Genomic DNA, 18,109 nt, shown 5'->3' on the forward strand with positions numbered 1-18,109 from the left:
GAAAGTCTCAAGCGATCGTCTTCTTTGGGTTGACATTGTCGCTTGAGTGCAGTGAGCAAAGAATCCCACACCTCGGTGATGAACACTTCTGCTTTCTCTAACGGCACTTCAGCCTTGAAATCTTTAAACTTCACCGTGTATTTGTAAGCCGTGGTTCTAAATTTTCTAGAGGAGCGCTTTTCAGTCTCTCGAATGGAATAGTACTTTTCAGGGTTGACTAAGGGTGGTGAACTTGGTTTAGAGGTTTCAAATTCTGGTTCACTCATGTCCTCTTCAAAATCACTGGCATGAATTTGTGCCAAGATTTCAGCCCTGGTACGAGGCGATAGATCACGTTTCTGCCTCTTACTTCTTTCTTCTTTCTTCTCGAATGAATGGGATCGTTTCATCCTGAAAGCATAAAGTCAAATGACTCAAGTTCAAACACCATAAGCTACTTTATAGTCATAGCAGACCAGCGTATATAAAAGGGTGTGTGTCTTGTCCTTTCACTATTCATTTCACTCTCAAGCCGAGCACAACGATGGAAGAGACTAACCAGATGGAACGTTTCGTCAGAGCTTTGCGAGGGGTCATTAGAAAATTCTCTTCAGACCAGCCTACGGACTACTCTCCTTCCTTTAGAGATAAAAGTCAAGATACTTGCTATATCTGTCAGAAGAAAGGGCATTGGTCTTCAGAGTGTCCAGACCGTGAAAAAAGAACAAAAACAGGGACTAAAAAAGACAAAAGTCAAGATACCTGTTATTATTGTCAAGAAAAAGGACATTGGTCTCCAGATTGCCCAAAAAAGAAACAAGAGGAGTCAGAAGAAAAGAGGGATTCTTCACAAGAAGAGAGGGATTATTCAGAGAAAGAAGAGGAAGAAAAAAGACAATTCTGTTTACAAGAGGCAAAGAAAGAGGAGAAGAAGAAAAGAAGAAGGGAAGAAAATGAGGAAAAGAAGGTGAAGAAATTCAAAAAAGAGAGAGACTAAACAAGGAGAAAGAAGAAGTCAATGAACTTTTAATTAAAGTGTTGTGTTGTGAATTGTGAATTGAATTGTAAAAAAATGGAGAAAAGAATAAATGAATGATATAAGGTAAGTGTCTTTGAGTTGTGATTTTAAAATAAGAACGTACACTCACGCACTCATACACAGACACGTACTATAAGGGTAAAATGAGTGGGGTTTATTTTTTTTTTTGAGTTATTGGCAAATTGAAATTGTATTTCTTTTCTAGAGTATTGGGTGGCCCTGAAAAGGGCCTTTTTTCTTCATGGTGAAAGGGTGAGTTTAAGCAATCAACTTTAACTGCCTTATGCCTTTGCCACGGCCAAGGCCTACTTCTGGACTGCGTAATGTTGATGATGATGATAATGATTGGGTTGAAATCACTAAGGGTGGTACGGTAGGCTTAGTCACAGGGTTAACGTGTTTAGCTCGGGAAGGTCGTATTCTCTTCGGTCGTGATAAAGAAGTCTGATACATTTGTTTCAGACTTCTTAACTCCGCTAAAATGTCCAACAGTACCGTGGCCGTTTGATTTTCACCCTCTTGTTTCTTTGCTGCTACTTCTTCTTGCTGTTGCTGCTGTTGTTTTTTTCTTACCTCTTCTTCTTGTTGCTGTTGCTGTAGGAGAAAAGCTTGTTCCGCTTCCTTTTGTCGTTGCATAAATTTCTCCAATTCTTCTTTCTGTCTCTGTCTAAAATTCTACACTTGCGGTAATGAAGAAGGTAACGAAGGTTCCGGAACAAATTCTTGCGAGGAGAGAAAATCCACAAAATCCCAATTCACTTCTTCTGAAAGTAAGTCCGAGTTCCCTTGGGCAGTCTCCCCTGCTGGTGCAGCCCAATGGATCGTTTTCTGAGTTTCCGTCATGTTGAATCACTGTCGCATAGATTGACTGCACACAAGCGTTAGCGAATCTATATTGACTACGTGACGTCACAGACTGCTCTCTTCGGATTGGATGCGGGCTGACTGAATTCTGTAACGCGTGTTCGGATTGGTGAATGAACTCAATCCGTTTCAATCCCTCCTGTCCCTATAAATAAGCGCCGTTCACTGCATTGATTCACCTATTCTCGTCGCTTCAAGATGTGGACTACAGTTGAGTCATCCACCCTTGTGTCTTCCATGATGTTTCGGACAGACTTGCTTATGTATGTCCGATCGAAGTGGACCGTTGTCCACAGGACAAACACCAGCCTGTGGATACGTAGGATCTACGTCGAAAGACAAGGATGCCTGAAAAGAGTGCTGATGTACGGACCAACAGTAAGACGCAACCTAAGGAGAAGAAGAAGACCAATGCGGTGCCATTTATGTTTATGAATACATTAACATAAACCCAAAGGCCCTTTTCAGGGCCAGCCATATTTCTCGAAAAGAGATAGTCTTTGAATTGCCTACCCCTTTTTTTAAAAAAAAATTTAAAAAAAAAAAATCCCATGTTAAATTCCAGCTTGTCCGTAGAGTGACCCACGATTTATTGCCATGTTAAATTCCCCTTGTCCGTAAAGTGGCCCACAATTTATTGCCATGTTAATTCCCCTTGTCCGTAGAGTGGCCCACGATTTATTGCCATGTTAATTCCCCTTGTCCGTAGAGTGCCCCACGATTTTTCTCCATGTTAATTTTCCATTGTCCGTAGAGTGCCCCAAGGGGTCTTGTAATGCTAATTCCCATTGTCCGTAGAGTGCCCCCCTTCACTACTATTAGGCGCTATACAAAGACCTCATTATTATTATTATTATTATTATTATTATTGTGTGTGTGTGTGTGTGTGTGTGTGTGTGTAATGCTATTTTCAAATCAGAATACTATGTTTGCACTTCACACGTTAGGCTATTGTATTGTCTTATATTCACTTAAAACACTAAGGTGGCAAGGTCTAGTTTCGTAAATTGGCCCCTGGCAAATTTCTTAACTTAAGGCTATGGTGTGACTTTTTCTGCTATTATTGTTTACTATTTATAGATATGGATATATTTGTGAACTATGTGTATAGCGCTCGTGTTGTTCTTGAAATTGATGTCAGGCATGTACACCTTTCATAGTTGCTCTGCAGTATGTTGATAGTGAAATACCAATAGTCGGCTAGGAAGAAGAGCTAGCCTCTCATAGCAGTAGACACGTGGGTTCAAGACAAGTAGAACATCTCAAAAACGGCTTGGATGACAACTATTCTGAATTGCATCAAACTATTTAGTAGACAATGTTTTTCAAAATTTTCATCCAGGGAAAGGGCTTGCGTTTGCACTGTCAGCACCACATGCTGTCAAAAATGGCCTTTGGATGTGAAAAATGCATGTATAAAATAGGGGTTGGGGTGCATAAACTTCTGCTATGAACTACCGTTGACTTCTCTGGTCAAGTGAATAATATTCTTATCCTTTGTTATAATATAGGTATCTAAAAATATGGAACTTTTTGACCAAACTTTTGTATTTGATGTTTTATGATTTTTTTATGCTAGGTCGCTGATTGCGGCATTAAATTTGTACATAAAAACTGGCCCCTGCCCCTAAACAACAAGGGATCGTAGCGAGTTATCTTTCCAACAAGTGGAGGCACAGAAAAATCCAGTCCCGATATTTGGTTATCCTCGGAGTTTATCGTTAGCCAGAACAATCTATTTTGTTGGTCGATCGAGCGGTATATAATTGTCAGAATTACAATAATGTATGTTTCAGTGAAAAAAAATTTCTGTGTATTTAAAAAACAAATAAATTTCTGTGTATTAAAAAACATACTATATTAGCACTACAAGACACTATAACTGCCATTTGTCTTCTTTTTCAGTTTAATTAAAATAATATATCTTACTATATTTGGACTAGTCGTGTTCAAACCTTCAGTGCCAACCTATTATATATGAAATATCAATGCTAGTAACTTCTTTTTCTGTGGAATTAATAAAACATCTTGACTAGTGTGGCTTAATGAAAATCTCTTAAACAATAGTTACAAATGGCTGCTGCAATTTACAGTTAAGTACATGAAAGAAAAAAAACTTGATAAATAGACACAAAATGTAAAATTAATTGTCTTATTAGTTTTTATCAGTTTCATTCACTCATAACAAGACAATTAATTTACGTAAAACAACTGTGAGAACAGGTTCGTATATAAACCTTATACGAAAAGAAAACAAAAGTGAAATGTATGGTCAAAGACAGAGAGATAGATTCGGTATACATTTATAATGATTACCTCTATGAAAAGGGTCCGGACTTATAAATAAAGGCTTAAACAATCACCAGGTGTGTGTGTGTGTGTGTGTGGTAATTAGAAACAATTCCCTTTCACTTATATTTATATTTTATTTACGTATACAAAACAATGCCAGCGTACTTATGTACGTATATAAAACGATGCCAGCGTGCTTGTGTACCTATACAAAACTGCCAGCGTATTTATGTACGTGTACAACGCAATGCCAACATACTTATGTACGTATATAAAACACTGTCAGCATATTTATTTACGTATATAAAACACTGTCCGCGTATTTATTTACGTATTCAAAACAATGCCAGCGTATTTATGTACATATAGAAAACACTGTCAGCGTATTTACGAAAGATTTTTTAAACAATGAGTTAGCAAATTATGAAGCCTATATTGTGGACGATTATTACGTGACAATAACTTTCTTTCTTTCCTTTTCTTCAGTTTATATTTAGTATCGTACCTTGCTTATTTTGAAAAGATTTTCATCTGAAACGAAGCGATAAGTTTTGGTTTGTGGAAAGGTTACTGGTTTGAGTTTTGAGATTTCTCGTTGACTTTATGTTCAGTTTGTCACTTGTCATGAAATTATCATATTGGCAGAGCACATAGTCGGCTTCTCTCCGAAATATAAAGTATGTTACAGTGTATGGTCAGTGTGAAGAAAAACAACAACCAAAAACAAAAACATTGATACGGAAAAGGGATTGCAAATGGCGTGTCTTAGAATCAAAACCTGGCATAGAGTAATATTTAATGTACAAGTAGCAGGACTATATTTAACATTTACAAAAAAAATCATAAAAAGCTGACAAATATCTGTCTCCCATTTATGAATCATTGATTTACTTGTTTTCATAGCAATACATACACAGTTTACCAATCTGTTATTAATCCAGTCGACATATTTGTCAATAATGCAGAATACAAATTCTAATGAGTTTCATTATTGATTCAGATCACAGCATTAAATTAATTGTATCACTCATTCATTTCATTTAGGTTACAAAGATTACTGAGTCTTTGTTGTTTGTTTATTTATTTTTTGTGGGGTTTTTTTCTTTCTCTTTTGTAGATGTTTTACGTTACCGTCTTCATTTTCCTTTAGTTATATGACTGAACATCCTTGTCGTTATATTACTAGAATATTTTACCAGTTGAACCTAAGGCTTCTGATTTCCCGATGATTCCCATAAAATATATTGACGGGGAAACTATTGACTCGAAAGAAATAGCTCACCAGTGCATTCTGTTTTTTTACGTTTGCGTCATAGCGATTAAGGAGGTGTCACACCATTGCGATGCAGAAAAGGGTTTACCTCGCTGGTGTGCGAGAGGTGACCAGAATCGAACTTTAAGAAAGAGACATAACTCTGTGTACAGATAGGATCATGCTTCCCGCACATTTTTTGGGCTGTTGCTTATACCGAACTTGAGGTGTGGAATGCATTCACCCTTGCTCTAAAAAGGAATCAGCTAAGAGCGAATTACTCAACCTTGTGCTGTGGAGTTTGAATTGTTACACAACGCATTTCTTGTCCGAAAAAAACGAGTTCATGATCTTTCCAACACGAATGTACGTTTTATCTTGCTAATATGGAGAAAGAAGAACTTGCTTACACAAGCAACGAGAACTCGGCTACAGTGTGTTCCTGTATGTAGCAGCTAACTGTGTGATGTTACTAAACTACTACATACAAAGGATCGAATTAATATAATCTCTTATGTAAAAGAAGTATCGTAACATTCAGCTTCTACGAAGATTCTACATTTCTAAAAAAAAAGAAAGAAAAAAACAAAAGAAAATCAACTCGTAACAATACCTACAGGCTATTTGAGCCGAGTCGTCGAGGCTAGATAAGAAAGGAAACAAATGTTTCATGACTTGTGACAATAAAAAACCCAAACGTTCAACACGATGAATAATACAAATTGTAACAGAAAGGGACTGTTAACATTATGATTAGTATGCATTTTTATTTTCTTTAATTTTTGTGTCGCTATTGTACTCTTTTTCCCTCATTTTTGTTTGAACAACAGCGGAAATATGTAAGGGTTACTATTACTGTTGTTTTAATGTAATGCACCGAGGGACAAAATAATCCTCATTCCTATGTATATTACCAGTAAGTCGGTGTTTCGTATGTCGTTATACTGCATCAAAAAAAGCAAAAAAATAAAATGCGTGTACAAGTTCAGGTAAAACGTTATAAAGGAGAGGACATTTAGATCTTTAATGAGAGATAAAAGAAATACAAATTTAAGTTATGTGTTAATGTTTCCATAGTGACCTTAAAATCCGTCCACAACGCTTGTAATCTACAAAGCTTTGAAATGCGTCTACGATATAAAAGCTGCATTTAAACTAACTAGAGAGCAATCAGCTGAATACATCGTATAAAATGATCCATTGATTTAGGAGAGATAATCGTCCAACCAGATTGGTGTGTAGAAGTGCAGCTGTTTGCTGGATGTGTATTGTCGAGGCTGCCTTTGTCATGTGAGAGAAGTCATAAGCCTTGACCGTAGCAAGCAAATTACATACCGAAGTACGATTCTGTATTTCGGCTGTTAGCTTCCCGTGTTCACTGGAGCTATTAACCAGATTCTCACATACTGTCCTGATTTAGTGTATTATAAAAAATAAATAATCTTCAGTTCGGGTTCATTTCAGATGTGTTTGTTATATTTATTAACTCGCTTCTGTTAATCTCTTTATTCAATCAGATTAAATGTATATGTTTAAATGTATTATATGTAACATATCTGACATCTATCTACCGAGCTAATAAACATTCAACTCATAACCTACCTACCTACCCATTTTACCCATATATTCCTCCCACTATCCTACCATTAATCTCTCCATCTATATCTCTACCCATTCTTCCTTTCTCCATTCATATATCAGAATTTCACTATATATATATATATATATATATATATATATATATATATATATATATATATATATATATATATATATATATATATACATACATACATACATACATACATACATACAATGTCAATACAAGTTTCAAGATTAGCAAAAAGTAAGGTTGCTAGTATAATTATCAATGTAAAATGTAATCACTACGACATAATTTAAGCTCTAAATCCATCACAATTGGATCGTCTCTAATCTTTTCCATATCCAATAAAGACTTTCTCATGAATTTAAAACAGCCTTAATTCTTTGCTTTGGTCCGTTTTCGGATCCAATGAATATTAAGCAAGTTTCGCTGAAAATAACAAGTCTGGAAGCGACAGGGAGTCAGATTGTCAACGAATTGCATATTAAGATATGTTATTATTCCCGTCTGGCACAGCAAACTGTTTTAGATGGCAAAATATGTCAGCTTCATATTTATTTTTTAAATTTAAATATGCACAGAAATAACTGGCTAATTGGAGACAAGAAACGAAATAATTCAAACTGAAACCCCTCTTTAAATCTGAAATCAACAGATCAATGCCATTCATGTAGTACTCCGACTTGAACATTTAATTCCTTCGAGTGTGCTCAAAGGAAGCCTCATGGGCGTTCTAGTTTTCATTTATTTGTAAGTGTGCTCAAGCAAAGCCGGATGAACGTTCTAGTTTGCAGTAACTGCCTTAATTCTAATCGAGTCAATGCAGAATTAATTGCTCTTTTCCTTTAATAATTTTCAAATTTAATTAGAAAAATTGTGTTTTATGCTTATGCCATTTAACTGTGTTTTGTTTGTCCAGAGAGGGAGAGAGAGACTATTAACTATGACTATCTCGTAATGAGATACCCCATCAATTTAGTACAAAATATCTTGTTTACATTCGTGTTATCATTATTATATGTTTTACCAGGTCTTCCAGGACACGCTACTATAGATTGCTACTTTATTAAACCATATTATCAAATATAATGTTAAACATAAATTTTATTGCAAAGCAATTTCCACTAAACATTGTTCCTCGAACATGACATGACAATCTTTTTCTTATGTTTGTTTGGTCAAGTACATTAGAAAAGCAATGCCTATGCGGGAATGGTCAATAAAGGAACGGCCAATAAGAGAAACTCCTTGAAATGCTTCTGCTTCTCGCAAGAGGGTCAGCATATGGACAGCGCTCACAACAGAATAACTGATGTAAGTATATGAACAAGTGTATTTTTCACCTGATATGAAATACAAATCTTTAATTAAATAAAATCAAAACGTAATTTCTTTTCTTTCGCATTTCCAATTAGCATGAAATACCCTTGCAAGTCATGAATCATTAACCGTCTTATGAAAGATTTTCATGAAGCTACCAATAGCAATTGGCAGCAACTCTTGCCATGCTCAAACTGTAAATACAATATATAATATTATTTTGATTTCCTTCTACGTTATTATACCCAAATGAATCAATATCTTGGCATATTGTTTTGATTGGAAATTTTATGTTAAAAGGTAATGCATTTTTATCTCTGATAAGGTCTTGAAGCCTATTAAATAATTACCCTACGATGACAGCCTCCTCACACAATGAATCGATATACTTCTGCGCTGGCCGCTTTGATAGCATGCTAGGTGTCTGCTTGGCGTATGACTATAGGAGGCAATTTGAATGAATGCATCAGTGTCTCTTGGATACCGTAGTTAGCTCAGCACGTGAGACATCATTCTTGTTCAAGCTTTTCTGGACTCTTCAAAAGATACAGTTATATCGATTCTAAACTTGACTCATTTTGGGAAACCTTGTTTAGAGTAAGACTACTCCATATCGGTTTTATTGTCTATCGATGGAAATCTAGTCAATTTGCTTTAAAACAGAAAGTGTTAGGATGTGCTAGAGTACATATGTTGTTTTACCTATATGCTGGGGACAGACGAGCATTTGAAGATGAGCTTTACAGTAATCCTGTTAATACTACCTACCGTGCTGGCTTCATTGCCAGGTAAGTAATTGTACCAGGTAAATATAATAGGTAATAATTACTGCAACAACAAAAACATAATTTCGCACAACAATTAGTTTTTTTTTTATTAGTGATATGCTGTATAAACACATTGCATCATATTTTGCCGTCGGTTCCAGAACTTCTGTTCACAGAAACTATTTTAAAAACAAATGTTTTAGAGACCAGTAAAGATCGTTCTTGTGGTGTGGTTCACTTAATTTCGTAATACACGAGGAAGATCAACAGTTGTTCGTTATAAATTATTAACAATTGGGAGATATTTGTATGACATTTTATCGTCCCGTTACTATTGCCTTGAACCTTGGGAATATTTTAGAAATGCCAGCTTAGAATTGTGGAAACAGTTCTAATACAGGAGCATTTTAGAAATGCCAGCAAATAATTGTGGAATTAGTTATAATACAGGAGCATTTTAGAAATGCCAGCATAGAATTGTGGAATCAGTTCTAATACAGAAGTATCAGTGATTTTGACTTTAGATTAAAATCAAAACAAATCCAGCAATTTCCATTTAATAAAATTTGGTACACACATGACTCGACGACGAAACTAAAATCTTGCGGCACTAGCTATCTTAAATGAAATTACAGAGCAAATTTATATAGCCATTTTAACTTTAAGGTTCTGCCATGGTTTGTCACTCATGGAAATTGTTACCCTGGATGTGATGTTAATCTTTCCATCCTTCCTTTATTTTGCGCTTACATCTGTTCAATATAACTTGGTTACATTTTGTATCTAGGTCAGTTTCTTGCAAATATTTAAACCCAGAGTCGAGCGCAATTCGGCTTTGATTCGTCGAAATTAATTAAATACTAGTTTGTCCAAATTATTGTGTGTACATTTATGCTGGCAAATATAATACCATCTTACCAAGAAGATTAGGCAATATTACCCAACGATTACAAACAGACACAAGGCAATATTACCCAACGATCACAAACAGACACAAGGCAATATTACCCAACGACCACAAACAGACACAATGCAATATTACCCAACGATCATAGACACAAGGCAATATTACCCAACAACTATATACAGACACAAGGCAATATTACCCAACGATCACAAACAGACACAAGGCAATATTACCCAACGATCACAAACAGGCACAAGGCAATCTGCCCAAAGATCACAAACAGAAACAAGGCATTATTATTATATGCTAATTTTTTTCCCCGTTACATTGTCAGACTCGTTCAGTATTAACAAATACAGAACTCGCGCGTCATTACAACATATAACATTCACGTGCATAAAGGAACTACTTTCTATTGCAAACAAACAATGGACGCAGACGCCAGCACTTTTGATTTGTAAACAAATCATGCACACTCGCGTAAGAGGTGCTTTACTTTGTGGTTGTTTAAATTTGTTTCTGAATGAACTAAAAGAGATGTTTCGTGGACTCCACATACCAGCTGCCTTGGCACATTCCACGTTGATACAGTGTTACAGTATACAACAGACGCAAGAAAATGTCCTTACAAATAAAATACAAGTGACAAGTCACATACTGTCTTCTTCAGCTGGTGATAAGAATGGCCAAATAATATACTTACAGTTTTACATCCTGAATTTCTTCAAAAAATACTTTCTTAGTTCTGAAAATCCGAATTACATGAGCCGTGTCATGGGTTCTCAAGCTTGAGTACACATTTTGAAACTGTACTGTAATTTCGATGACAAGTGCAATTATATCCTCCTTACTGCACTCAGAATGAAATAAGCATTAAATTCCATAGAGTCTTTTTTATAATTGCAATTGAAAGACTTGATATTTTTCCCACAATATGATTTCAAACATTCAATGACAGAAACAGAAACACATTTGCAGATGTCAACACGCTTCTCCCTAGCTCAGTCCCATCTATTTCAAGTGGAATTGTCACATACAAATCCAGTCTATAATCACGAAATTTCGTAGACTCGAAACAAATACCAAAATCTATTCATTCCAAATCAAATGGAAAAGTTGTTGCATTGCACATTCATTCACAATATGACTCCAAATTTCAATTTTAACTAGACACGCCATTTTCTTTCGAAAGTTATGTCGAACGCGCGACTAAGTTCAAATGTATCTAGGCGGAGTTCTGTGCGCAGTAATACTGTTGTTGTGTAATGATAAATATGCGTTGTGTATTTAGTTTGGAATACGGCATACATTCATTTACGTTGTTTCTTGTAGCGTATTTTGTTTATATAATAAGGCCTTAGGTAAAATAAAAATATGAGCATATAATAAAAAGGTTACTGCATTTGTATGGAAAAATATGAACTCGATTTGTCGGAAGGATATACTGCACTCCCAAGGTCGTGCAGTATTCCGTCCAAAAAACTCGTTCATATTTTCCCATACAAATGCAGTAACCTATAATTACCCAACGATCACAAACAGACACAAGACATTATTACACAATGATCACAAACAGATACAAGTCAATATTACACAACGATCACAAACAGACACAAGGCAATATTACCCAACGACTATATACAGACACAAGGCAATATTACCTAACGATCACAGACACAAGGCAATATTACCCAACGATCACAAACAGACACAAGGCAATATTACCCAACGATTGCAGACACAATGCAGTATTACCCAACGATCACAAACAGACCCAAGGCAATATTACCGAGTGATCACAAACAGATACAAGGTAATATTATCCAACGATCACTGACAGACACAAGGCAAGATTACTCAACGACCACAAGCAGCCACAAGGTAATATTACCCAACGACTATATACAGAAACAAGGCAATATTACCTACCGATCGCAGACACAATGCTATATTGTCCAACGATCACTAACAGACCCAGGGCAATATTACCGAGTGATCAAAAATAAAACAAACACAAGGCAATATTAACGAGTGATCACAAACAGACACAAGGCAATATTACCCAACGATCACAAACTGACACAAGACAATATTAACCAACGATCACAGACACAAGGCAATATTACCCAACGACTATATACAGACACAAGGCAATATTTTCCCAACGATCGCAGACACAATGCAATATTACCCAACGATCACAAACAGACCCAAGGCAATATTACCGAGTGATCACAGACAGATACAAGGCAATACTACCAAACGATCACAAACAGACACAAGGCAATATTACCCAACGAACACAGACACAAGGCAGTATTACCCAACGATCACAAACAGACACAAGACAATATTACCCAACGATCACAAACAGACACAAGACAATATTATCCAACGGTCACAAGGCAAGATTACTCAACGACCACAAGCAGCCACAAGGCAATATTACCCAACGACTATATACAGAAACAAGGCAATATTACCTACCGATCGCAGACACAATGCTATATTGCCCAACGATCACTAACAGACCCAAGGCAATACCGAGTGATCAAAAATAAAACAAACACAAGGCAATATTAACGCGTGATCACAAACAGACACAAGGCAATATTACCCAACGATCACAAACTGACACAAGACAATATTACCCAACGATCGCAGACACAACGCAATATTACCCAACGATCACAAACAGACCCAAGACAATATTACCGAGTGATCACAAACAGATACAAGGCAATACTACCAAACGATCACAAACAGACACAAGGCAATATTACCCAACGATCACAAACAGACACAAGACAATATTACCCAACGATCACAAACAGACACAAGACAATATTATCCAACGGTCACAAACAGACATAAGGCAATATTACCCAGTGATCACAGACACAAGGCAATATTACCCAATTAGCACAAACAGACACAAGGCAATATTACGCAACGATCACAAACAGACACAAGTGCATACACGTTTCATAATGTCCTCCTGTTACATTCCTTAATTATATATGTAGTTGTGAGGAAAGCATAATATACTGTATCTTCACATGTTCATAAGAATGTATTGTTGCTGGTGGGCATCAAATTATATATAATACATCTAGGGGAAACTCGACAAGGAAGTAAATTATGCCCACTCTACCACCTAAGGTAACATTTTTATATTAGATTGAGAGCCAAAACTAAATTTATTTTCATTCAAATTTTTAAGGAATGTGTTTCGTTTAATACCGGAGGTTCTTTAGCTTACCGTCTCACTGGCACATAAATGTGTGACCCAAAGATTTCATCAGCAGTTTCGTCAAAAGGCAAGATTAATTACAGGCATCCTCTTTGTATCTTATGTCACACGCAAACAAATTAAGACATATGAGTTTGGAGTGCATCCATTCGTATGGCGACAGATGAATTTGGAATTCATACATTCTTATGATAAATAATTGTTAAATATATCTTCATTATTAGCCGCCATACATGATTGTAGAAAAATTATGCCAAAATTTATGTAACCGAGTTTTGTTTATATGACCTTGATATGGCACTGTGTTCTAAAATAGATCCTCGCCCCACTCGCTGAAACGTTACACCAAAGTTATTGTTGCCACCTTAGAAGCCTGGAAAATGATTTTAATGTATTTATCATCTCCTTGGGACAAGTACATTATAGCAAGGTTTCTCCAAGGAAGAGATCCACGCTTGAACTGCCTCTGCCTTTTAAAACAAAATAGAGCCCTTCCTTCTCTGCTAATACCCCGTAAAATTCTTAACAGCCATTTTATCCGGTAAACATCTATGTGGGGATGAGAATAATTATGTCACTGGCGGGTGTAAAAGGCAGTTGCCGCCGATTCGAAAATTGTATTGTACCCCAATTTATATCTCCATATGTTACATCTGATATATAAAAAAAATCTGGATGGATGGGTGCATCTAGAGTTAGCATCGTAGGAGTCATCTAACACTACCAATTTGATAATTCTAAAATGTCGTGCTGTATAATGTTTACATGGCAAAGAACAGTTCTTTGAAAAGCACTGGATCGAGCTAAGGATCGCGTATGTCAGGGATTAATAAAGGTAAGTGCAATAAACTGACAACGAACAGTACAAAACTAGTTTCTAACTAACCTAAATGCCTTCGACTCTAAATGAGTTTTTTCGAAGGCATATACAAAACACAGAGAAGACAAAACAGAAAACACAAAAAGCGTCGAGGTTATTAAATTTTACCTGATGTTTCTACAGAAATAAATGCTTGAGAGTTTTGACGCTTCAAATATTTGGCTTCAACTTAATGTTGATCTGCTACATATATTATATTCACCTATAAATCGCTGAGCCAGATCGCCATCTGTTTTTTTATGTAAATTTGCGTCACCGCAAATTATATCTCAGATACGTCATTCTTTTAGCAGTGTGTGTGTGTGTGTGTGTGTGTGTGTGTGTGTGTGATTTGGATTTTTAACGTAGCTTTACCAATGTTTCAGTCATATCGCTACGATGTCTGCAGTGTGGCAGTTTATAGTGATTCCTAGCACTGGAGCATCATGTCGCAGACATGTAGCATGATGTCCCACCCAATCACATTATCCTTATACCAGGCCGACCAGTCCTAAGACTAACCTCTTAATGCTGAGCGAAAAGTGAGGCAGTCTTTGGTTAGACTCGCCCGGGGATTTAACCCACAACCTCTTGCATCCGAGGCGGACGCTCTAACCACTAGGCCACCAGAGCGGTCTCTTTGAGTAGTAATTGTAGGCTATTTGTTGACAAATAAGCAAACTGAAAGACATATTTAAATCAAACTGTGCCGGCTGCAAAATATTATGATTTTATTTGTGCGTGGCTTCTTTTTCTAGTCTTCTTGGTTTAATCCACATGCTTTCAATTTTTTAAAGCGCCGAAACTAGTAAGATTCCTTTTCTTTCCTGGTTTCGGAACTTTAGTTGGGGTTGTGAGCAATTGCAATAAGTGTTACATCGTTGAATGTGTGGCCATAGGAAGAGACGTGGTCTGTAATTGGATTTCTGTACAGCTTCATTGTTATCCAATCAGATCTGTGAACACTGATCCTTTTGTGTAACTTTCAGTTTCTCCAACAATCTGAAGGAGACAGATCTTACACGTGATGACATAAATTTAGTTCTCTGTTTTGCACTTTCGGTTTGGACCATGTATGTTCAGCTTTTGCTAGTCGCTGTGCTAAACAAATGTGCTGGTCTCCATCATATGCTGACAGGTTCTGTACCTTTTATCGCCAGAGGGGTCTTATTTACTAGGGGGTGTTTGTTAGTGATTGGCGTTAGCGTCGCTCTGACTAGGATGTTTTTGATGTTTTTTGGTCTCCGGCAGGCTACTACTGGTTTGTTCGAGAGGATAATTAACTTCACTGTGTCAGTGTTTCCGGATTATTTTACCTTGTTACGTGTTTAGGCTCTAATAAATTAACACAGAAATAGTGAAAATAACAAGCTTTTTAAAATGTAACAAATAATTTATTTCCCTGGAAACATTTTGTAAAATTAAAAAAGGAGAACTTACGGTTTCAAGAATCAAATCCAAAATAATCCAAGAATAATCCAAGAATTAAATTGCAAAAGTCCTAGTAATAAATGTTCTAATAATTTCAAGTTCGAATCCTGATGGAAAATCCAAGATGGATGACGATGACGTATGCTGTAGTCAGTACTGTGCTTATCTACAGTTCCTTGTAGAAATATAAATAATGACACTCCGGTGTTGGAAATCCAAATTAAATTTGTAAGCAATGTCTTTCCAAAATTTCCAGAAAAAAAAGAATTAATCCTTTTGAAATCCAACTGGTCTAAAGAAAATTATAAATCAAAATCTGGCTACAGCAAAATAACTTGACATCAGTGTAAAAAACCCCAAACTGAGAAATCTCTCTCTACGCATCTCTATTAAAAATAACAAATTCGCAGGAATGGAAAAACCGGAATTGCGAAACACAGGGCCACATGACCGTGTTTGCATATAAAAACAAATCATGTACACATAATATGGCCTTGATTAAGACCAATGATTTTACTCCGAGAATAAAAATTTTAAAAAATTGTTTGCATCTTAAATCATGTAGTCTCATCATGACCTTGACCACAACTAATCATTTTAAAATAAAATACAACTTGTTTACGAAGGTTGCTACAAATTCTGAAACAAGGTCAAGATTTAGATCAACACCTGGTATTTACAAAAAGAATGATTCAGGTCAACCGATTTTCTGGGGAAAATATCATCTCCAGTGAATAAATGTACATTATAATAGCGAATAATATAATAAAAAATTTAAAACTGACAAACAATTAAATTAAAATAAATATGAATTAAATCATATATACGTAACAACCTTCTTTGGGGTTTTCTAAATGGTAGGTCAGGATAAATGTATCCGATCAATCTTTTCTTTCTCTATATATTTTAGTAGGTCGTTACGATTATTTCGTTAGACCTTTGGGTTGCCCCCGCTACCAGATCTTTGTTGTAGCCTCGGTGACTCAAAAGCTCAGAATATTCCTCAGATCTTTTTTCGAATATGTCATCATTGGAGCAGATTCTGAGCATCCTCCGTGCCTGGATATATGGGATGTTCCAAATGCAGTGTTTTGGATGACATCTGGTTGGGAGAAGATACTGGTGTTTATCGTTTGCTTTTGAGTAGATTTCTATAAGGAGTTTGTTTTCTACCAGTATGATTGCTGTGTCCAGGAAAGCGTGGTTTAAGCTGAATTTTATTGAAGGATGGAAGTTGTCTACCATTTGTAGGAAATCATCTAGATTTTCTTTTCCATGTTTGCCACTTCATTGCTATATCATGGATGAAGCGTGCCTACTGGTATGATATAAATTCCACCGATTCTAAAAGCTGACTATCCAGTTCTTTCCATTAAAATATTAGCATACGTGGGGGCGGGGGGTGCAGTTTTGCACACATTGTGGTTCCATTGACTTTGAGGTCGTTTTCTTCATTAAATTCAAAGTTATCAAGTTCTTAGGACACGCTCCAGGAGTTTGACTTGAAAGTGAATGGGCAGATTGTCAACAGTTCTTGTTTCCCATGCTTCCCTACACGACACGCCAGTATCCCTTCGGTGTGCAGTATATTAGTATAAAAAGAGATGTGACGTCTAAGGAAACAAGCATTGTATCTGGCAGCAATGGTTATCTTGCTTTGCTTTTTATGACGTAATATGACGTGTCGTGAAGATATGGTGGTAGTTTGTGGACGTGTGGTCTCAGCATTAGCGTCAAGTTGAAATCAACTAGTTGAAACATCGAAACTCTTAAGCTTTTATTCCTGTAGAAATAGTCATGTAAATTTTGCAACCTTAACACTTTTTGTGTATTCAGTTTCTCTTGTTCTTGTTTTGTGTTTGCGTTTGGAAAAGACTCATTTAGAGTCGAAGGCGCTTAGGCTAGTTAGAAACTAGGTTTTGTACTGTTCGTTGTCAGTTTATTGCACACACAAACACACACACACACACACACACACATATCTGACAAGATTATTTAAAAATTCTATTACAAGGGTGATTGTAAAACTTCGTGGATCCTTATTAAAAGTATAAGCCGACATCAATCAATTACGTAAATCTGCAGTACTTTTGATGTTCATCGCGACTGCATCGGCAGCAAAGCAGAGATTAGATTCACAATTGCAGCTTATGTATTTATTTATTTATATTTTTTTTTATTGTTTTGTTATCCCTAAATCTCCATTATTATTATAAATATTTCTAAGTTCAGATTATTTTGATGGCATGCATTGTTTGCCCCCACCCCTCCATTTTTCAGTTAATTTCCGTGTATTATAGCGTCATCGTCAGCGTCACTTCAGGCACATAACCCTAACTGATCTTGGATGTTGTTTGGGTTTGGGGCGAAGCTTTCTGAGATTTATGAATTCAGCGGTCATACGTTTTGGCCAGTTTTACAGATAATGGTTGCCAAATTTAGAAAAGAGAACAGATTGTACAGATAACGCTTGCCAAATTTAGTCAACAGAACAGATTGTACAGATAACGCCTGCCAAATTTAGTCAGGAGAACAGAGTG

General features: G+C 36.2%; 1 protein-coding gene across 2 annotated transcripts in view; it reads left to right on the plus strand.

Moving 5' to 3' along the window:
* Nucleotides 1-8,799: 8,799 nt before the first annotated feature.
* Nucleotides 8,800-18,109, plus strand: part of LOC149800704 (limbic system-associated membrane protein-like) — a 126,518-nt gene continuing 117,208 nt past the window's right edge. For both annotated transcript variants that reach the window (XM_089954744.1, XM_089954745.1), the window contains exon 1: nucleotides 8,800-9,140. In XM_089954744.1, the coding sequence (XP_089810870.1) occupies nucleotides 9,059-9,140 (82 nt within the window). In that variant the 5' untranslated portion in view covers nucleotides 8,800-9,058. The remainder of the gene's footprint in view (nucleotides 9,141-18,109) is intronic.

This window comes from Sinohyriopsis cumingii, chromosome 4 (genome assembly GCF_028554795.1).
Source record: "Sinohyriopsis cumingii isolate HCF-2022 chromosome 4, ASM2855479v2, whole genome shotgun sequence".
Lineage (NCBI taxonomy): Eukaryota > Metazoa > Mollusca > Bivalvia > Unionida > Unionidae > Sinohyriopsis > Sinohyriopsis cumingii.